Source organism: Telmatherina bonti, assembly GCF_933228915.1.
Source record: "Telmatherina bonti genome assembly, chromosome: 14".
Lineage (NCBI taxonomy): Eukaryota > Metazoa > Chordata > Actinopteri > Atheriniformes > Telmatherinidae > Telmatherina > Telmatherina bonti.
In genome coordinates, this window is record NC_136612.1 from 9,122,407 (window position 1) to 9,146,188 (window position 23,782).

Below are 23,782 nucleotides of genomic sequence, written 5' to 3' on the forward strand. Positions count from 1 at the left end.
ACCAAACAGAGAGAGGTTATTCAGTTTGGAGAAGTGATGACTGGGCAGCTGACACAGGAAAGAAAAAGGCAGATGGAGGGAGGAATAAAGAGAGTCAGAGATGTAGGTCACTTCCCAATTGTCAGTGAGTCATTGCTCTGGCTTATGCCCAAACACACACACACACACACACACACGTGCACATTGCAGTGCTTGTGTACTCTGTCTCTGTATATGACCTGTGACCTTTGTACTGCTTTGACACTCTTTATTCAACTTGTGCAAAAATGCACACTAAACACACACACACACACACACACACACACACACACACACAGAGCACGCCTCCACGTCTTTACAGCTTGAATTTAAGAGCGCTCTGGCTCCTCCCCCCACGCCGCCCCCCTCCCTATCTGCATTTCCCCCCAGCTGACCAGAGTCCACTTTGCACTCTGCCTCTCTGTGACTTCAGCCCGGTTGTGTAAGAGCCATGTCACAGTGACATTAGCGCGTCTTCACCCAGAGGTTACGGTCTGGATGTGAGCTCAGTCGCTGCAGCATGTGATGCTGGCGTGGAGCGGCGAATGTCGAGAAGCACCGCTCTGTGTTGACATGGCAACCAGTCCACATTACCTTTCGCATGCTTAGTCCAGTCCTCCACAGTTTTGGTGAAAAATGTCTGTCTGGTCTCTTGGTGTCATCCTGCGAGTGCTGCATGAGCTTCAGCTAAAGCTGCTTTAACCCTTTAACTGCCAGCCAGCTCCTTTACTGACCATAATGAATAGTAATAAAAATACGTGGAAGTAAACCTGCTCATCGTCTCCAACGCTTGGCTTGGGACGGAAAACCAAACAAAAGTGTTTATTCCCACATAACTGCTTCAGGTGTCAAACGTTTAACTAGATTTACCAGATTATTAACCTTTAACTCAACTATCTGTTAAACTTTCTAGCATCAATTAAAAAACACAAAGAAACATTTTCCATTGTTTCTTTCCTTGTGAACACGACAGGATTAAGACGCTTCTGTTTTTAGTGAAACACAGAAGAACGTTGTCAGAAAAGGAAAGCAGCTCGACCCAGAAGACAGACGGTGTGTCTCCTGTGTCGGCTAGCGGGTATTTGCTCCGTTTTTAAGGGGCTTAGCTAGCAGTCGTTTGAAGCAGAAAATGGTTTATTTCCTCTGCTTCTTCCAGTGTTCTCAGACGGTTGCAAACAGCTTTAAAACACTGCATTAAGCTACCAACTGGCGTCAGAACGCGGAGAGGAACTCTGAACTGAACTGACCCAACAACCGTGGAGCTATGAGGGCGAGAAACAGGCCTTTAGCCCGAATGTTTGAGCTGCAGCTGGAGGATGTTCTGAAGAAGATCCAGAAGAACATCTGTGATGTAGACACAACTAATGCAGGAGATTGTTGCATTTTAATGCAGTGTAGCTGCAGCGTGGTGGATAGGTCAGGCAATTGTCCAATCAGCAGGCAGGGAAGAAGAGTGTGATGAGTGGAGCCAATCCTCAGGTGGTGATGGCACACAGGGATTAGGTGGATTGGCAGGCAGCCGTAACACTGTCCACCGTTTTGTGGGTCACACAAAGGAAAGCTGAAAGGTTATCCCAGCAGCGTTCATGACCTTAACATGACCTTGGATTGGATGGAGTTTGGATGTTTCGTCCAAGGAAAGATGTGATACAATCTCAGGACGTGGCAGAGATGTGTACGACGACTTTACACGGTCGAAAGGCTGAGACGGTTTCCCTGGAGTTGCGTGCGCTGACATCTTTACCAAAAGTTTGTCCATGGTACTAAAAGCCTACAAATCCCTTCAAGCTTACAGTTTCTGGCATTGTGACCATTACTGATGTCATGATAGATCCAGAGGTCTTACCATACAACAAACTGGTTCAAAGTGGGCTAAACTTCTACATTTTCACAAAAAGATATAATGAAACATTCATTCATTCATTCATTCATTATCCTAACCGCTTAGTCCAGTGAAGGGTCGCGGGGAAGCTGGAGCCTATCCCAGCAGTCTTTGGGCAAAAGGCAGTGTACATCCTGGACAGCTCGCCAGTCCATCGCAGTATAATGAAACAAATAAATCAAAGATCACAAATTACAGACATGGAGGATCATCTTGCAAGATGATGCTGTATTTAAGTAAACTCAGGTACTGAAATACAAATAAGACTAAACTGAAACGTGATCATAAGCGTTAGATGTAGAGTTTCCCATTCAGTCTTCTTAAAGTGGAACTATTATGTGCATTTCAGGCTAATTTATTTTTATTTCTGAGACCAGAAGGGCTGGGATTGATGGAGTTATTGTCACAAATGGCTTTATTTACTTCAGACCGACCCTCTCCGTAGGCTGTCAGATCAGCCTGCGGGCAAAACGAGTGGATTGAGACTCTTCCGCATTAAGCCCCGCCTCCCGCCACTGCACTACATCGGGAGCGCGCACCGCACCTGCTTTCACCGTCATTGTAACATCTCATAAACAGAAGGATTAGGCTCATATGAACTCAATAAAAAAAAACAAAAAACAATGTCAACACATAGCATCCAGCCCTACATGTTGGAACCTGAATCAGAGCCTGAAAACGAAGTGGAAAACAGCAACCCACAGCAACGAATGCAGCAGGACGTCTCTCTTTGGTAAACTCGTTGGAAATAACTTTAGCCCACGTTTTCCACCCGCCTGATGTATTTGTACATGCCCTTGTTAACCAGTAGAAGGTAACCAATCACCGAACCTTATCCCCCGGGACGTCACAAGGATTTCCAAGTAGAAAAAACTCTCTAGAACGACACGTTTTTCGTCACCATGGAAACCGAACGGAGAGAGTGCTGGAACTCAAACTCAAACATGCGTTTAGGTGATAAAAAACAGTGCCGTTCACATGTCTGATGAGGATTCAACACTGTAACACTGTAGAAAGCTCAGAAAACTCCAAATACCGTAATAGGTACCCTTTAATGTCAACTGGAAAATGTGTTTCTAACGCATAAATCTAGATGAACAGGTACTATCATCCCTGTAATGAAATGATCTGAGAGCTTCTGAGGCTGGAAACTCTATGGTTGACAACTTACGACTGGACTTAACAGGAGCTTTCGCTGCAGATGGTTGTGGGAGCAACTTCTACCACTGTTAACATCAGTTATAAAATGAATACCACAAGGTCCCCTCCACTGCTAATCACCACCCTACGCTATCGCTCTCTTTGTCTGGTTGACCCGCACTCCAACACGATGTGAAAATACGCCACTGAACTGAATTGTACACATCACCCTGGAAACACCAGGTTCCAGAGCCAAACAAGGTATTCCGGGGAAAAAAACAACAAAAAACAATGAATTTTGATAAAAAAAATGTAAAAAACCAGGAAAAACGGGACCCGACGCCAGTTAGAGCTGGAGAATATATTGTGTGCATTAGTTACGCTGCATGTCCTGCAATGCAGGAGGCACATGAATGCAACATGTTCTCATTCATTTCAAGGACACCTGACACACAAGTGTATTACCAATGGCAATAAACAAACACGTTTCACATTTTCACATGATGGAAGGAAACATTAGAACGAAGATGATGCCAATAAAAGCAAGCGATAAAATGTAAGAAGAATAACTCTGATACACAGATGGAAATCTTACCAAACATTCACAAACAGGTGAGATCAGTGCAGGTTCGTTGTCATCACGATGGCAGGACACCAACCATCTGTTGAAAATTCCTGTATCAGTCACAACATCCATTAGCAGTCAAATGTTTGGACACACTTTCACATTGTATCCAACGGGAAACTGTGTCCAAACTTTTGACTGGTAGTGGATATTGCAGGGTTAGAAAAAAACTGCAAGCTCAGTTTTTTCCAGTATGGTGCAGAACAAGAGCGAGCCCTTAACTAAAGCCCCTGCCTGCTAAGCAAAGCGTTTCAGGGCGGTACTGAGAGGTTCAGGGCGGTACTGGGAGGTTCAGGGCGGTACTGAGAGGTTCAGGGCGGTACTGGGAGGTTCAGGGCGGTACTGAGAGGTTCAGGGCGGTACTGAGAGGTTCAGGGCGGTACTGAGAGGTTCAGGGCGGTACTGGGAGGTTCAGGGCGGTACTGGGAGGTTCAGGGCGGTACTGAGAGGTTCAGGGCGGTACTGGGAGGTTCAGGGCGGTACTGGGAGGTTCAGGGCGGTACTGAGAGGTTCAGGGCGGTACTGGGAGGTTCAGGGCGGTACTGGGAGGTTCAGGGCGGTACTGGGAGGTTCAGGGCGGTACTGGGGGGTTCAGGGCGGTACTGGGGGGTTCAGGGCGGTACTGGGAGGTTCAGGGCGGTACTGAGAGGTACAGGGCGGTACTGAGAGGTTCAGGGCGGTACTGGGAGGTTCAGGGCGGTACTGGGAGGTTCAGGGCGGTACTGAGAGGTTCAGGGCGGTACTGGAAGGTTCAGGGCGGTACTGGAAGGTTCAGGGCGGTACTGGGAGGTTCAGGGCGGTACTGGGAGGTTCAGGGCGGTACTGGAAGGTTCAGGGCGGTACTGAGAGGTTCAGGGCGGTACTGGGGGGTTCAGGGCGGTACTGGAAGGTTCAGGGCGGTACTGGGAGGTTCAGGGCGGTACTGGGAGGTTCAGGGCGGTACTGGGGGGTTCAGGGCGGTAGTGGAAGGTTCAGGGCGGTACTGGGGGGTTCAGGGCGGTACTGGGGGGTTCAGGGCGGTACTGGAAGGTTCAGGGTGGTACTGGGAGGTTCAGGGCGGTACTGGGAGGTTCAGGGCGGTACTGGGGGGTTCAGGGCGGTACTGGAAGGTTCAGGGCGGTACTGGGAGGTTCAGGGCGGTACTGGGAGGTTCAGGGCGGTACTGGGAGGTTCAGGGGGCGGTACTGGGAGGTTCAGGGCGGTACTAGGGGGTTCAGGGCGGTACTAGGGGGTTCAGGGCGGTACTGGAAGGTTCAGGGCGGTACTGGAAGGTTCAGGGCGGTACTGAGAGGTTCAGGGCGGTACTGGGGGGTTCAGGGCGGTACTGGGAGGTTCAGGGCGGTACTGGGAGGTTCAGGGCGGTACTGGGAGGTTCAGGGCGGTACTGGGAGGTTCAGGGCGGTACTGAGAGGTTCAGGGCGGTACTGGGAGGTTCAGGGCGGTACTGAGAGGTTCAGGGCGGTACTGGGGGGTTCAGGGCGGTACTGGGAGGTTCAGGGCGGTACTGAGAGGTTCAGGGCGGTACTGGAAGGTTCAGGGCGGTACTGGAAGGTTCAGGGCGGTACTGAGAGGTTCAGGGCGGTACTGAGAGGTTCAGGGCGGTACTGAGAGGTTCAGGGCGGTACTGGAAGGTTCAGGGCGGTACTGGAAGGTTCAGGGCGGTACTGAGAGGTTCAGGGCGGTACTGAGAGGTTCAGGGCGGTACTGGAAGGTTCAGGGCGGTACTGGAAGGTTCAGGGCGGTACTGAGAGGTTCAGGGCGGTACTGGGGGGTTCAGGGCGGTACTGGAAGGTTCAGGGCGGTACTGAGAGGTTCAGGGCGGTACTGGGAGGTTCAGGGCGGTACTGGAAGGTTCAGGGCGGTACTGAGAGGTTCAGGGCGGTACTGAGAGGTTCAGGGCGGTACTGGGAGGTTCAGGGCGGTACTGGGAGGTTCAGGGCAGTACTGGGAGGTTCAGGGCGGTACTGGGAGGTTCAGGGCGGTACTGGGAGGTTCAGGGCGGTACTGGGGGGTTCAGGGCGGTACTGAGCGGTTCAGGGCGGTACTGGGAGGTTCAGGGCGGTACTGGGAGGTTCAGGGCGGTACTGAGAGGTTCAGGGCGGTACTGGGGGGTTCAGGGCGGTACTGAGAGGTTCAGGGCGGTACTGGGAGGTTCAGGGCGGTACTGGGAGGTTCAGGGCGGTACTGAGAGGTTCAGGGCGGTACTGGGAGGTTCAGGGCGGTACTGGGAGGTTCAGGGCAGTACTGGGAGGTTCAGGGCGGTACTGGGAGGTTCAGGGCGGTACTGGGGGGTTCAGGGCGGTACTGGAAGGTTCAGGGCGGTACTGGAAGGTTCAGGGCGGTACTGGGAGGTTCAGGGCGGTACTGGGGGGTTCAGGGCGGTACTGGGAGGTTCAGGGCGGTACTGAGAGGTTCAGGGCGGTACTGGAAGGTTCAGGGCGGTACTGGGAGGTTCAGGGCGGTACTGAGAGGTTCAGGGCGGTACTGGGGGGTTCAGGGCGGTACTGGGAGGTTCAGGGCGGTACTGGGGGGTTCAGGGCGGTACTGGGAGGTTCAGGGCGGTACTGGAAGGTTCAGGGCGGTACTGAGAGGTTCAGGGCGGTACTGGGGGGTTCAGGGCGGTACTGGGAGGTTCAGGGCGGTACTGGGAGGTTCAGGGCGGTACTGAGAGGTTCAGGGCGGTACTGGAAGGTTCAGGGCGGTACTGGGAGGTTCAGGGCGGTACTGGGAGGTTCAGGGCGGTACTGGGGGGTTCAGGGCGGTACTGGGAGGTTCAGGGCGGTACTGGGAGGTTCAGGGGGCGGTACTGGGAGGTTCAGGGCGGTACTGGGGGGTTCAGGGCGGTACTGGGGGGTTCAGGGCGGTACTGGGAGGTTCACGGCGGTACTGGGAGGTTCAGGGCGGTACTGAGAGGTTCAGGGCGGTACTGGGGGGTTCAGGGCGGTACTGGGAGGTTCAGGGCGGTACTGGGAGGTTCAGGGCGGTACTGAGAGGTTCAGGGCGGTACTGGAAGGTTCAGGGCGGTACTGGGAGGTTCAGGGCGGTACTGGGAGGTTCAGGGCGGTACTGGGGGGTTCAGGGCGGTACTGGGAGGTTCAGGGCGGTACTGGGAGGTTCAGGGGGCGGTACTGGGAGGTTCAGGGCGGTACTGGGGGGTTCAGGGCGGTACTGGGAGGTTCAGGGCGGTACTGGGGGGTTCAGGGCGGTACTGGGAGGTTCACGGCGGTACTGGGGGGTTCAGGGCGGTACTGGGAGGTTCACGGCGGTACTGGGGGGTTCAGGGCGGTACTGGGAGGTTCACGGCGGTACTGAGAGGTTCAGGGCGGTACTGGGAGGTTCAGGGCGGTACTGGGGAAAGGTCAACGTGCCAAACGAATCCTGACTCGGATCAAAGAAGCGGACTCTGTCCTTCTACATGTGCAGGTTTCAGTCCATTTCAAGTGTACCAAATGTTAGAAGCCGACTACAAAAAAAAAAAAAAAGTCCCTTCCTGCATGTGGCGTAGCATTGCATTGTGGGTAAATCCATAGCGATGGCGTTAAGGGTCCTCTGCCCCGTCTGGTGTTCATACGGCGTCCATTGTTGCAGTGTATTTCTGCAGGATACTTGCATAAGACACAATAAAAACCCAAAACAGCCATAGTTTGGTCTCCATGTTTAACAGGAGGAAACAGTTTTCTTCCTCACATGGGTCTTGTCCTCTCTAGATATTAGTACAGCGCCACCTATGGTGAGAATCGTTTTAATGGTTTGGCTGGTTTGACCAAAGTGCAGCATGAACGTGATCTCAACCTGCATGGATCCCCCCCCCCAAACAAATAAATGCCAGCATGACTTTGGCAGAGTTATTAATGTAACTTTACAGGTAAAAAAAAAAAAGACAATTACTGTGATCTGTTAAGATACTAAAACTAGTACTGGTCTCCCTGCACTGTGGTCCTGCATGCATGTGGCTCCATGGTGGAAAATTTAACTATTTAGTTCTTCAAAAGAAAAAAAAAAAAAGAAAAAAATAATAAGAAGAAAAGCTGTTGCTATCAAACCTGACAAGCACTTTGGTAGAAAAAGGTATAAAACTGAGTTTTTGGCACAATTTGCAATTGCAAAGCCACCACTATGTTCATGCAGACGCTGCTCATTCCCACAAGATTTATTCTCATCATGGAGCAGCAGCCCGAAAACTGCCTGATGACGCTCTGCAGAAATTTCTCAAGAAGCTTAAATGGATGACAAAGAATGATGTAATTATGTAAAATGTCAACATCCATGTGCCAATTATTTTCTATATTCTTAGCTTTTGTTGCACGTGTGTCAATCTAAATTCCTGTTCAACTCAATTCCAAATACAAACATTTAGAATAAATTTGCAACAGGATACAAACCTTAATCAACTGTATGGAATCAATAACAGCTATCCTTACCATTGATAAAGCTCATCACTTTCTAAAGCCAATCATTATCGTTGCCTTCTTCATTTCATGGAACGGTGAGAAAGTACTGTTCAAGTATTTTTGTTCCTTTACAATCCCTAAATAATCTGTTTACAACCCAGTAAAAGAGAGAAAAACAGAAAATCCTGTTAGAGACGGATCAGACGGGAATCATTACCTAGAAGAATGGATTAAATTATTCTGAAAACACCTTGAACTTACTGAAAAATGCAGCAACCTCATAAACATGTCAGGAATTTCCCTTAAAAACATCCATTTAAATCCTGTAATTTGCATTTAAATCATGTCAAATCTTATAGAAGTTGGGAATTAAAAGGTTTTAATGGCCAGTTTCAGGCTGACCAGAATAACCCTCAGATTTAAACTAAATTTATGACCAACAGATCATTTGAGTCGTCAATTTTAAGTTTAGAATCATAAAACCTGACTTTAATTTTCTGTACAACGTTGTCCTCTGCCCAACAAGATGGCAAACAGCAGTATTTATCATATTCTGCATCTGGGAAAGCATGGGGTGCATCTCATGCAACATATAGTAAGCTGCAAAAATATCAAGATAGAAATATAAATAAATAAACAGATTACGAGTGCATCTATGCCAACCTGCAGGGAAACACTGGAAAACAACATCTGGCACAAAATGCTTCACACTATTCACCCCAAACACAGGAAAACTAACAGCAAATACTCCTAGGAAGCGCATTAAGAGCTGCTTTTCATCTGCCATGATGGAAACAGTTGTTTACATCTGAGGCCAGAAGAGAGAGACAACATTTGCCACAGCTGACACTTGTTAATGATGCGTTCACTTCCCCGCGAGCTGATAGAGATATCAAAGCATTAGGCGGATGTTCAGAGCACTTTATCGTCTTTCCAATGAAATTAGCAAGGCTGCGGCGCCCTGCGGGGCTTTCTGAGCAACTTCAACACGACACAGCCTTTTTCTGACGGGACTCACAGTGGCTGGATCCACTCCAGTGCCTGCCGCTCACCAGGGACCCCCCGAACGGACGCTGAAATCCCCCCACTCCGGCCAGAAGCCCCTTCTCCGGCCCTAATCCGGGAGGTCGGTGGTAGTAGTCCATGCTGAGAAAGGAGCCCGGGTTGGGGCTGCTGGGGCTGGGGCTCGAACCCACAACATCCACGCTTTCATACATCCAGGCGGCAGCTGCGTTTGATGTCTTTGTACCAAACAGAGAGCGGAAAAAGATCAAAGCGGACGGGAGCGCGAGGAGAGAAAGAGAGGGAGGGAGGGAAGAGTTCACGGACTGAGAGGAGGAGGAGGAGGAGGAGGAGGAGAGAGGAGGCGACGGGTCCCGGTGACCTCTCAAGCAGTTCTCCGTCCAAACTTTACCGTCCTTTTCCTCACAGCGGACACAAACTGCAAACTGTCCGCTTGCTGCAGCCTCAGTCCCGGGTCGGATCTGCACTCTTTAAAGATATTTAAAAAGCAGAGAAAAAGGAGGAAAACGCAACACCATCACATATCCAGTGTGTCGCCGACCTCAGCGCGTAAAGGAAAGCTTAACCCCGATTAGTAGCTTAAACGTCGCGGTTAGAAAATTGGAGGCATTATGTCAGATATCCAGCTAATCCCTGTTCCAGCGCTGACAGCTCCTTCATGTCGCTGCCGGTGCGGATTGTCCTCTGTCTGCGGATGCGCTGCGGCTTGGGAAGGGTCCGCTCCGGTTTACGGCTCCGCTGCACCGAGCAGGAACGGAGAACAACCCGGTCCTGGCATGTCAACGCCGGCTCGGCGCTGTCATGTGACTTTCACCCGCCGCAACATGTCCAAGTCCACAGAATATCCGGGGCTGGAAGTGGCGGCGGGTCGGAGGAAGATGTCCGGGGAGGTCGGGTTGATCTGCGCCGCTTGCTGAGGTCCAGCACCGGCTGGAGCAGGGTTGTCCTGTGGTAACCTCCGCTCTGTACCCGGTGGCCCGTCTCTCTCTCTCTCTCTCTCTGACTGGTTGATAAGCAACACCAGCTGCACACGAGCTCCACCTACCTGCCCTGCCCTGCGCGTGCCACCAAAATTACCCCGTGCCTCAACACATGCACCCCCTCTGATGTGCTATAAAGTCACGTGATCTTGTGCGTCATCTTTCAACTTAATTTTTTTTTTTTTTTTTTTTGGTCATAATTGAAAATCTCTTTATCTTACCAGGTCGTGACACGTGACATGTTTTTATTATTATTATTATCATTATTATTATTATTATTATTGTTGTTGTTATTATTGTTATTATTAAAACTATCTGCAAGTCCAAACTGCTGCTTTGGTCAGACAAGGTGAGTTTATTCACGCATGCGTTTCATGCAAATCCCTTTAAAGGGGCAATAAGCAGAAATTGATCATTTTTTGGACTGAAGGAAAAAAAACATGATGTCACACACCATCTTTCTGTGTTGATCTCATAGACTTTATATAAAAAGATGGACGGAGCCTCCATGGCGTCACCCGAAGGTTTCTGAAGAGCTGACAAATGGACCAGGAAAATAAAAAAATGGTCAAAGGCATAGAGCTAAGAGGGGGGCTGTGAGCATGGGGGTGGATGATTGACATCAAGCAAAATCCGAGCTGCCTGCAGCTAAGAGCTAACCTGGAGCTAACACGAGCTAACCCACTCGTGTTAGCTGAAATGCTTGAATTTGTAAAAGTACTCATTGGAAATTATGATAAATGTACAAGAGAGACTTCAAGTAGTAATTAAAAAAAAAGAAAAGAAAGAACAAATGAGACCACAGAGGTAAGCGGGCGAAAGCTAATTCACATTTTTAAGTGGCTAAAAACCGTGGTTGTTCTGCGTTCTTCTTACTTGAAGTGGGAGATCGGGTACCTGTCAATCAAAAGGACACGCCCCTAAAAATGCAGAATTCCGAGATTAAATTCTTTTAAAATGGAGGAATTAGAAAAAAAATCACTCCCCCCCCCAGTTGTCATGAAGGTAAACCTGACCTATTAAACCGAAAATGGATTTTTGAACCAGCCTGTAAACATGTTTATTTCTGCTGTGAAGTTGGTCTTTTTAACATGAGAGTCCATGGGCATTCGTTCTGTTTTGGAGCCCCTAGTGGATGAAGGGGGGAACTGCTATTTTTGGCACTTCCGCATCGGCTTCACTTTTTAACACAAGAGGTTGCCGCTTGGTTGATCTCCTGTTCTGTGTTCACCAGCCGTATATTATTTAAGCGAAATGGCGGAAAACAAGACAAAATTTCCGTCTGAAGACAAACAGCATCTGACTTTATCTCTAAAGAAACAACATCGTCTGCGAAGATGTTTACCGGTAAGGAAAAGGACAGAACAGGATTAACATTGGTTACGCGTTAGAGTGCAATGTTTGTCTCGATACACAATCTTTCTATGCACAAATGCTTAACTTTGTTTCTGTGGTTTCAGTCACAAATAAAATAAAAAGAGAGATTTTCAAGTGTTTCCCGTTTGAAACTAAAGAAACCAGAGAGAAAGACAACCGCTTGTATGAGCTTTTTTGCACTTTACGTGTTGCACTGAGTCCCCAATTAGACTGAGTCTAGTGGACTATCGCAATATGAATGCTCCTTAACTGTTTCAAATTTCAACCATTTGAGTCTTGTTACATAATTATTAACTTCTTCTTTTTGACATCTCAAACATTTGCTAAAAAACATTTATTCTTGTTTAAAACAATCGGAAAAACACAGAAACATTTTTTCTGGCCCTTTTGTTAGTGTGAACGTTAAAGGGTTAACTAAAATTATTTAGTAAATTTTGAGCAGCAGGAGGTCAAGTTGACCAACAACTGGATGGTTGGCAACAGGGCTGGGTGATACCACAAATTTCAGCATCAATCTGATAACACATAAATCCAGGGCCAACATCCAATGCCGATATAATGCGATAGGAAAGGGTACTGATGCTTTCTGATTAAAATCTCACAAAATTGAATGGTTTTGCTTTTAATCAGGAATAAAACTCATTAGAAAGGTTTTTCTCATCTTGTTAACAAACTGAATAGCGAATCTGAGATCTTTTTTGTAAGTAATGTGAAATAAGAAAAATGCTACAAAATTAATATGATGGCTGTTTTTCCCTTTTAGGACATTGCAAATTAGCTAAACAAAAGCTACTACGGGTCAGCTCTCCCACACATTATTTGGCTTTTTACTCTCATTTAGCTCTCTGCAATGAAAATATTGATCTCATCATTCTTGAATTGAACAGTACCAATGCTAGCCTTGGTATCGATGCTACTGACATTTGGATCAATCCAGTCAGACCTAGTTTGCTATTCAGTTTCCACTTCATCCTGGGCAGCCTCCTTCCCTCCATTGCTGGTGTATGGATGGTGGTCAGGGAGGCCGTTGGCATAGCCTCAGGACAGCTATGGCTACACATGTAGCTTAGCACCACCAGCGTGTGAATGTGCCATGAATGAATATTGGAATCACTCTAAAAGGTGCTATATAAATCTAATCTTGCATTTATTATTCATGTATTTATTTTTCATGCGCAGAGGTGTCTGTCTAATGTAATTCAGAGTTGCTTCATTTCACTTTAAAGACCATTCAATATAAAGTGCTTCGATATATTGTACTTGTTTCCATGGATTTTTGCACTAGCAGGCGTAGAGGCACATTAGCACCAATTAATGCATTCATGCATCTACTCAGAGCCTTTTTCCTTAAGTGTGTGTATGTCCTTGCTCTGAGGCCTCCTAACATTGATTAACTGCCAGTTAGAATATGAACGAAGAAAAGGGAAACACATCACATTTATTGCTGCCAGTTAATCGATGCAGAACAGTAAATCTATGAAAGCCACCGAGGTGAAAATGGAGATGGGTGCGGGGCGTGGCAACGTAGAGCTGGAGGAGGAGGATGGTTAGGATGAGGATGAAGGTTGTTGGGTTAAATGTGAAAGGCAGAAGCTGTTCACACAGACAAAGACGAGTAAACCTGTACATGAAAAACACACATTTTCTGCAAACAACTGGAATAGGCAGACATGGCAGGCGGTTTACAGAGAACCATCCGGAATTAATCGGAGAAGAATTGGACTAGGAATAATTTTCTGCATCCTATGCTGTTTGGATTCAGAGTGAATCTTTCTAATGAATGATATTTACAGTAAAGGAGGGATAGTTGAAGCCGTGTTTCTGCTTGCTGTGTAAGTTTTAACATGGTTAATCAATCAGTTCTTCATTCAATGCTTTTAAACTACGGATCATAATGTAGTGGAGGGGATGCCCATGTGCTCAAGATCTACAGTCCTCCAATTTCACCCTCTTTTCCAACATACCTAAAACCACTGGCTGAACTCCCACATCTGCATATCATTCCGCTCTGCAGAGGCCTTCATATAAGACTTTCAGATTCAGGTGTCTTGGAAAAGAGATGCATTGAAAGTTGCAGAATAGTTCTTAAACCTATAAAGCGAAACGTGTCCATACAGTTAAAGAAACACTGTGCATCACTTTATGGTAGAAACTTTACTCCAAACCCTCTTGTGTGATACTGCTCTCCTGTCCTCTGGTAGACACCAGCAAGCAGAAGACTACACTTCAATAATTTGACCCTTCACATGGTAAAAATGCCCCCCAAAAATAAATAACAATATAATTATAAAAAAAAAAAAAAGACTTCAGAATAAAAAAAAGAAAAAAAAAGAAAAAAAAAAAAGACTTTTCTGCACAGTTTTTCTTACATTGGGCTTTACAAAGTTAAGGACCTGGACCTGGGAACCCCTGATTTATTTCATTATAGAGGATAAAATCCTATTTACTCAGCATGTTCACATTAATAAGAAGAAATAATCATTAAGATTCAGCTATGTCTGAGTGCTACAAGGATCAGTGTTGAAACCACCGCTGCATAGTACTCTAATCATCTTCCATTAGCGTGCAATAAAGTGGAAATCCTGATGTATGCAGATGACTTAATCATATATACATGTGGGAAAGCGGCTGAACAAGTAGCTGCTAAATTGTCCTGCTTCATGGATGATGTGTCAGACTGGCTTAGATCATCATGTCTTATGCAGAATATTTAGCAAACTGTTGGTCATGGTGTGGTGGAGGTGTGGAGCCAAATGCAGGAATGCGGAACCAAGATGTTTTACTCCACAAAATCAAGGCAGATGACTAACTCAAACACAGAAGACTATCAACTAACACAAAGAAGCAAACTCATGAAGTTAACTGAATGAACCAGCAACGATCAACAGAAAACCAGTATAAACAGGCAAACAGAACAAGACGTTGGTGGAATGACTTCACTAATAAGTTCAGGTGAGCGGAAAAGCAAAACAGGAAACAAGACACAAAAGAGCTAAACAAGAAAAACTACAAAATAAAACAAAAAACTAGAAATAAAGACACAACACGAAACATATCACAACACTGTCACAGAATATTTTACTAAGTAGTGCAATCAAAGGATTTTCTAAATGTTTCTGTTCATGATCAATCAATTAATAACGTATCAGAAGTGAAATGTTTGTGTGATCTCAGAGCCAACTGTTGGGTTTAAAGAACAAATAACGATGAGTAATAAAGCCAAATATAGTTTGGCGATTTAAAAAAAGCCTAAATTTATGAACTGTGGAAGCACCAAATGCAATGGTTCGTTCGTTCGTTCGTTCATTCATTTCAGTGACTGCTTGGTCCAGTTAAGGGTTGCACCAATCATTGGGCTAGCGGCAGGTACACCTGGACGGGTCGCCAGTCCATCACAGGGTCTAGACCAGAGGTCTCTTACTCGGTCCTACGAGATCCAGCAGGTTTTTTTTAGCATCCTCTCTCCAACACAGCTGATTCAATCATTGATTGTTTGTTCAGAACCTGATAGGCTGTTGGATCCATTTAATTTTATTCAGGTGTGTTGAAGCAGGAAACCTGCTGGATTATGGGCCTCGAAGACCTCTGGTCCGGGCTAAGACCTGCTCTGAAAAAAAACAAATCACAAAAGTCTGCCAAGTACTTTTTTTTATTACTATGTTTCCCTGCTCCAACATAGCTCATTGTGCTGGGTATGATAGGCTATGAGATCCATATACCAGCCCGACACTACTTCACTTTTTTCAACAGCTGAGAAGGAAAGTTGGCTTCCGAAGACGGGAGGCAAAATAATGCACAGAATATGTGCGTCATCGGGACGGGACAACGTAATGAGCATGCTCAGAACGATAGGAGCGGAACGATGGTTTACATGACAGAGGAATTAATCAATTCAGATTTAAAATAAACCAGACACGTTTAAGTTTTGTTCCAATTCATTTCAACTTTATTTGTACAGCACCACTTCACAACAGTGTTGTCACAGCGCACTTTACATACATGAATCAACAGACACATCATTTCGAGCCAATTCACACATGTCCTATAATAGAAATCAACTGATTGCATCGAGTCATGACTCCGATCTAATCCTGAGCTGCACGCGGCGACAGTGGGAAGGAAAAAACTCCCCTTTAACAGGAATTAGGTGGTCATTTTTCATCAGTTTAAAGCGGAATTAACTTTTATTCGAAATTAAGTGGGAATCAAAACTCCCATGTAAACGTAGCCAAGGAAGAACTTTTGTTCCTGTCCTCTAGTCTGATGACTCCAACATAGCTACTCTTTGTTCCTGCATCCCTGTAACATCATATTTGCTCAAATCTGCCACGTAAAAAGTTCTGATTCTGGTCTAAAAAATAAATTTTGCACATGTAGTTTTGATATTTTTTTTGTTTCCAGAGAGGGAAGAAGATCAGTGGATTTTTACTGAGACGTAGCTGGAAAGTGATCCTTGAAACTGACCAGTAGATTAGCATTAGAGCTCTGCTGGAAAACAATCTGCTGACAGTCTTAAGCCGCGCTGCAGCCTGCAGAGATGTAAGAGAAAAGCTAAAGAGCTTTATTAGCGCTGGTACTGTACCGCATGCATCTTCCTCATTAATCCTAACGCCTCCTGACGTTCATAAAGCCACTAAATAACCTAAACTCTATCATTCAGTCTCACTCGCGCTGTCTAAAACTCTGATCCTCGCAAATACAGACGCCAGCCTACACACACACACACACACACACACACACACACACACACACACACACACACACGTGCACCAACAGTGACATATTGGTTTATATCTACAGCCAAAACAAACAGTTTAGGAATCACTAAGCTCAGCAATCCCTGTTTGAAACACAGTCTGTTCTTCTTCTTTGTGTCTAACACAAACGTACGTAACGCTTACATCAGCAGATACGACCGCACGCCAAACCATCTTCAGCGTTGGGTCTTTGCTTTAATATGCTGCCGCTACAGCTGCAACAAAGACATAAAGGTTTATGACCAAGCTGCAGCAAAGCAGCCTCTGTTGTTTACATGCTGTTTATAGCAGGTAAACAACAAAGAAATGTGTCTCATTGTGTTTGTTATTTATTTTTCTATTTTATTATTTGACGTATTTATGTACTATAATAAGACTAGAGAGAGGAAAGGCTGGAAAAACCACATGAATACCAACTAACTATGGGTGATATCAAAAATATATGATACCATTAGTTTTTGGTACTTTTAAAAAATTTTTTTTATAGAGACTCCTTAAAGGGAAAACACAGTTGTACATTCATATCTTTATTGCAAGGGCCACATGGAACATAAGTAAAACATCAGTTCTTGAAAGAAATGCTTTTAAAACATTAAAAATATATCATAAATAAATAAAGACTAAAAAGATCAAATAAATTATTTTAAATTATTATAAAGTACAGAGTTATACAATAATATTTATAATTATTGAATGGAAATAAAAAACATAAATTTTAAAGGTAAAATGATAAATATAGTAAAACCTTCTGCCCAGTGACCTGAATTAAACCAGCAGGACCCACCCCTGGTTTGTTTTTATTTATTTTTATCATAAAATCTTGCACAATCTGTGAGAAGTCAACAGTCGGTCATGCGCTGCAGTATTGATACATGGTATCAATGAAGGTATCTATATAATATTAACCGTATCTGTTTATTATCCAGATACGGTGAGAGGCCGCTCTTCTGGGACTTTAAAACAAACAAACAAACAACAAAACACTTTTTTTTCTGTGTTCTGCTTTTTTAGTCTAGTTTCCTGTTGTAGTTTGTAGTTTTCCTGTTTTGTGTTCCTGTTCATCAGTTCACCTGGTCTCATTAGTTAAATCATTCCACTGTGTCTTGTAATGTGGTGTGTGTGTGTGTGTGTGTGTATGCTTCCTGGATTAAAACCCTTTTACTTCTGCAAATCCTTGTCCTGCTTTTGGGTCCACACCACCTCCACCATCATGACAGTTTTCATCATAAGCGATGGTACAGCATGCAGCATGATGGCTAAAGGGGTTGGGCAGCATCATCCTGACATTTTATAGGCTGCCATAATCATGTGACACAGAAGGAATGTATTGTTGCGAGACTAGCACGTTTATTGCTTAAAACTGTAAAAACCAATAGCCTGTTTAGTATCAGTAATGTGGTATCTTGATACCCGTGGAAATATCGATACACCTACAGCCAGCCACGAACTATAATAGTGTCTTGCATGTTAGCAGATTTGACACAGCATAGTAGCATCTTCTTATTTCAAATCCAACAAAACAATTTTAGCTTCTGTAGCATTTTGCATTTTTGATGCATTATGATACCATGAAGGAAAACATGTTTAGAGCATTTTGGGGTTTGTAGCCTGAAGGCAACGTCATGCCATGACGCTGGATCAGTGAAAGAGACTTTAGATAAAAAATAAAGGTAATAATTATTGCCTTTATTTCAGAAATGTGTAAAATATTCCATAGCTGCAACAAGTTACCGTACAGATATGTAAACTGTAAAAGTATTATGGAAAAGTGTTTTTAATGGGTTTTCTGTGGCTGCTGTTGTCTGGTGGTGATATTGGATCAAACCTATTAAAAGTAACATGCAGAAGACTATTTAATGCAATTTCTCTGAGTTTTCATATGAGAAGAACGATCATAATATTTGTTCAAATTAAAAACTGGGATCAAATATTTGATCATGGGTTCATTTTATTTAGTTTCCTGTCAGTTTTCTGGAGCTTTCTTCCATCTGCTGTTGTTGTTTGTGGTGCTGCTGCTCAACACTCCTGGAGCTGCTTTAAGCACTGCTACATCCAAATAAGTCTTCATTATACTCAGCTGGAAGTGAATTTTCTGCCCTCTTCATCTAGAGACGGGCGGTGTGCTGAATTCATCCTGTAAACGGAGGAAAATTAGGAGTAAATAAGGCAGAATCACAGTAACAGGAGACATTGTCCTACAGAACATAGGTAGATAGATAGATAGATAGATGGGGGGATTCATGGTGTTCCAACAGTTCTTTTTAAAAAGAAAGATCAATAGATCAAATTAAAGATAAATATTAAACAGTCTAATTGAGGCTGGAATGGAGGACCTTCTGAACCTCTCAGTCCTGCACCGAGTAGAGATTCAGAAGGTCCTTCATTCATTCCATTCATAATGTGGAACATTATGCTGCTGCACCACATTATGTTTGTCTTTGTTAAATGATACATTTCAGAACTAAATGATTATGAATTACCTGCTTTTGAAGACCAAACATACTAAAACACACAACATCAACATTTCATGCGGCCACATTGATTCCATGATGTTTCTGCTTCAGGGCAACAGTTGGATTTTAACCAGTTTTCATTATTTAATTCAGAAATCTTTGTCATTAAAAGATGAAAAATAAAGGTTTACCCCTTTTATAGTGTGCATACATTTTTATCAGATAAAAGGGCAGGATGTCTGGTTTTTAAAGTCTCTTATGGAATAAAAATAGCAAAGCAAAATCCAGCAAACAGGCATTCTGTATGGATTCCTGAGTCACGCGGCGAATCACAGTGTTGTTATTGGTTCCCTGTAGGTTTCCCTCCTTTTTAAAGCACTGCATCATTCAAAGGGATGCATTTAGGAAATGTAACGGGCCTGAAAATGGTGGATAGCCTGAAGGCAACATGGTGCAATCGAGGGTTAAGAGTACTGCTGCTGCCACAGGAGAAGAAAAGCGGGAGCTTAAACATGAGGATGTGGGAAGTTTATTGTTCTAACAATGTGTTTTTTATATTAAAGTGTCTTTTCATCTTTTAATAAAACAGTGCAGCTGAATTCATTTACTTGTAAATGTTTCCTTAAATGGTTTTTATTGATATTTTTTTATAAAACTGTTTTTGCAGCTTTCTGTATTTTCCGTGAAAGAAACATCAAAATTTTGGACTAAAGACATTTTAAACATTTAATCAGCAGAACAAAATTATAACGAAATTAAATTCATCGTTTGTAACGAGTTTTTTTTACAACAAGTAATCCAGACACATTCAGCTCAATATAACTCATTATGTCCCATTTATAACCTAATTACTTCCACGTACTGAGCTCGAGGATTTCCAGAACCAGGACCAGGAAGGAAAACCTCCATCCGGACCAGAACCAGGAAGGAAAACCTCCATCAGGACCAGAACCAGGAAGGAAAACCTCCATCAGGACCAGAACCAGGAAGGAAAACCTCCATCTGGACCAGAACCAGGAAGGAAAACCTCCATCAGGACCAGAACCTGGAAGGAAAACCTCCATCAGGACCAGAACCAGGAAGGAAAACCTCCATCAGGACCAGAACCTGGAAGGAAAACCTTCATCAGGACCAGAACCAGGAAGGAAAACCTCCATCTGGACCAGAACCAGGAAGGAAAACCTCCATCAGGACCAGAACCAGGAAGGAAAACCTCCATCAGGACCAGAACCTGGAAGGAAAACCTTCATCAGGACCAGAACCTGGAAGGAAAACCTCCATCAGGACCAGAACCAGGAAGGAAAACCTCCATCAGGACCAGAACCAGGAAGGAAAACCTCCATCAGGACCAGAACCTGGAAGGAAAACCTTCATCAGGACCAGAACCTGGAAGGAAAACCTCCATCAGGACCAGAACCAGGAAGGAAAACCTGCATCCGGACCAGAACCTGGAAGGAAAACCTTCATCAGGACCAGAACCAGGAAGGAAAACCTCCATCTGGACCAGAACCAGGAAGGAAAACCTCCATCAGGACCAGAACCTGGAAGGAAAACCTTCATCAGGACCAGGACCGGAAAGGAAAACCTCCATCAGGACCAGAAGCAGGAAGGAAAACCTCCATCAGAACCAGGACCGGAAAGGAAAACCTCCAGCCAGATAAAATGAAAGTCGTCTAAGATTTAGCAGACGTTTGAAGCTTGATCTGAAGGTAAGGAGGGTCTCTACTTCCTGAAGTCAAACTGGGAGACAGTTCCACAGAGAAGGTTTGATCACTGAAGGTTCTGCCTCCTTCTGCCTTTAGAACCTCTCGGAAGCAGCAGTAAAGCTGCAGCTGAGAGAGAAGTGCTCTGTTGGGATGTTAATATGTCTGGAAACAGTTTATACCTTTATGTTCACAGCAACTACACCTGCCTGCAGTTTCCACTTCTTTTTGATCTTTTACTGAATGTAATCATGTAAAAACAGTCATGCATGTTGTAGGTCAAAGGGTTACGTAGGGAAGTCTGGTATAACAAACAGAAACATAGCTGATGTCAGAGAGGTGGAGATCAGGTGGCAACTGGAAAGTCTGGATTCATCTATATTAACAATTCATTTCAGCCGTTAAAAATACATAGGTGGGGTAAAAACGTACTGCTGTATGGTTTTCAGACAGTAACCAAGCGGCAACCTACGGTGGTTAAAAGTCAAGCCTGTAAAGGAGTGCCAAAACATGCAGTTCCCCCTTCATCCACTAGGGGCTCCAAAACAGAGCAAATCCCCATAGACTCCCATGTTAAAAAGACCAACTTTACAGCAGCAATAAACATGTTTACAGCAGTAATAAACATGTTTACAGCCTGGTACAAAAATCCACTTTAGGTTTAATAGGTCAGGTTTACCTTCATGACAACTGTGGGGGGAGTGAATATTTTTTCTAATTCCTCCGTTTAGAAGTAATTTAATCTCAAAATTTGGCATAATTAGGCAAGTGTCCTTTTGATTGAAAGGTGCCCGATATCCCGCTTCAAGAAGCAGGAATGTAGAACAACTGCAGTTTTCAGCCGGTTAACAGCATGATCATCTTTAGCACACTTACCTCCGTTAGCTGGTTAGCTCCTGTTATCTCCGGGTTAGCTCAGCTAGCTCTTAGCTACAGACAAGTTGGAGTTTGCAAGAAGTCAATCATCCACCATGACGCTCACAGCCCCCCTCTTAGCTCCGCCTCTTTGCCCATATTTGTATTTTCCAGGAGAAACACCTCGTGTGATGTTGACAAGATGGCGATGGTAGGAACCGCCAACCGAGCTTCAATTCAGCTCTTCAGAAACCTACAGGTGACGTCACGGAAGCTCCACCCATCTTTTATATACAGTCTATGGTAGTAATGGATGCAAACATGATAACTAAACTGGGACTTTTGGCCATATGATGAAATGTCTAATAATCTCTGGGCATTGGATGAGCTCTGCACTGCCGGGTTAATATCAGGTATGAAGAATAATTTAGCAGAAAATATCCTGCAGTCTGATGTAGTTAAACCTGCTGTCATTACAGAGCAGCTTCAGCAGCCTCTTTCATGGAACAGAAGGTATGTCTTTCTAATCATTTGGGGAATTTGTGGTATTTAGATGCAGTGACATGAGATCGTTTAGTTTTCACATGTGAACAGAAAGCAGACTTTGGCCAAGTTGTTCTTCATGCTGAGTCATCGTACATGTCTGAGGGTTTTATCTCATCCACAAGCTTTATTAACCTTTGGCCAGGAAATCATGTCTCAATGCTACACCTTTTCTTCCGACATCACAGCTTCAGCAGCAATTTCATAGAAAAATGTCCTTGGAGTAATTTTTCATTTTTCATTCCTTAATACATGAAATCACCATTTAAAATGTTTATTTAAAAGAAAACCATGCAGTTATTTCTCTAAATATGAACAGAAAGAAAACATTGATGTGAGAGGCACACACTTTTGCCTTAATTTTTTTTTTACAAGTACAGAGTATGACAACAAATATAAGTGAGCAACATCTTCACAGCGCAGCAGGGAGTTAAATCCCATGAAGAAGAAGAGGCTGCAGTGACAGCAGGGAGGGAAGTGTGAACTGAAACGTGAGAGTGAGGAGGACAGAGGACGAAAAGGGGGGTAAAAGTTGATGTGAGGGTCACAGTTTATGTTTTATTAAAAGCTTTTTTATTTAAAGAAATGAGTCTGATTTTGTTGTTTTGTTATTTTAACGCGTTCCTGCAAGAATACCTGCGCTGCCATCCCCTCTAGAAGTACGGTAAAGCTGAAAATCACAATAAAAAACAGATAATGGAAACATCTACATTTCAAAAAGCCTCTCTAATGTCTCTAAAAGGTTTTGACATTCTCATGAGGTGGTTTTTCAGATGACTATATATGAAAATATATTGCGGAAGTGTCACAGATACAGTTTTTTTTCACAATTTTGAGATGTGATGTGGCGAGTCACATGACCAGCTCGATTCAGGTAAAGACAGCGTGGTATGGATAGACAGAGAAGGAGAAATCTTTTCAAAGAGATGAATATTACTGCCATCTTTCATCACAAATAGCAGCATCACACAGTTTTACAGGGGATTAGCGAAACAAATAAGGGAGAAAGGCTTTGAATGCTGTGGCTAATCCCAACAAGTAGAAAACACTAAAACAAAGCTGTCTTCGCCAGGTGGCTTTGTTTCAGTAAAATATCATCTCCTAGGCAAGATTTTACAACAACTGCGTCTAATGCCTTAAACACCATTCAATGGAGACACCTGCAAATTGTAGTTTGTCAAAATTTCAGGAGTATTGATTTAATTTGTGCAATAAATAGTGATGGCAAGAGCAGAGAGCATCTTACAGTTCCACCACACTATGATAAGAATCTCCCGTCCCACCCAAGCGGTAACCTCCGGCAGTTAAAAGTGAAGCCGATGTGGAAGTGCATAAAACTGCAGTTCTACCTTTATCCACTAGGGGCTGCAAAATAGAGCAAATCCCCATAGACTCCCATGTTAAAAAGACCAACTTCACAGCAGGAATAAACATGTTTACAGCCAGGTACAAAAATCCATTTTAGGTTTAATAGGTCAGGTTTACCTTCATGACAACTGTGGGGGGGGAATTAATTTTTTTCTAACTCGCCCGTTTAAAAGTAATTTAATCTCGAAGTTCGGCAAATTTAGGGGCGTGTCCTTTTGATTGACAGGTACCCGATCTCCCGCTCCAAGTAAGAAGAACGTAGAACAACCGCGGTTTTTAGCCAGTTAACAACGTAACTTAGCTTTAGCCTGCTTACCTCCGTTAGCTGGATAGCTCCTGTTATCTCGGAGTTAGCTCGGTTAGCTTTTAGCTACAGAAAGCTCGGAGTTCGCTCGATGTCAATCATTCGCCATGACGCTCACGGCTGCCCTCTCAGCTCCACCTCTTTGCCCATATTTGTAATTTTTGGGTGAGACGACGCGCATAACGCTGCCAACATGGCGATGGTAGGAACCGCCCACCGAGCTTCAATTCAGCTCTTCAGAAACCTACGGGTGACGTCACGGAGGCTCCGCCCATCTCTTTATATACAGTCTATGTTCCCACCTCATCATGATGAGAATCTCCCGTTCCACCTCAACATGATGAGAATCCCCGTTCCACCTCA

General features: G+C 44.4%; 1 protein-coding gene across 1 annotated transcript in view; it reads right to left on the reverse strand.

Moving 5' to 3' along the window:
• The window catches only part of LOC306765197 (retinoic acid receptor alpha-A-like), a 35,057-nt gene extending 25,635 nt beyond the window's left edge, over positions 1 to 9,422 (reverse strand). The window contains exon 1 of the mRNA XM_079252593.1: positions 9,075 to 9,422. Within this exon, the coding sequence (XP_079108719.1) occupies positions 9,075 to 9,273 (199 nt within the window). The 5' untranslated portion in view covers positions 9,274 to 9,422. The remainder of the gene's footprint in view (positions 1 to 9,074) is intronic.
• Between the last annotated feature and the right edge of the window lie 14,360 nt (positions 9,423 to 23,782).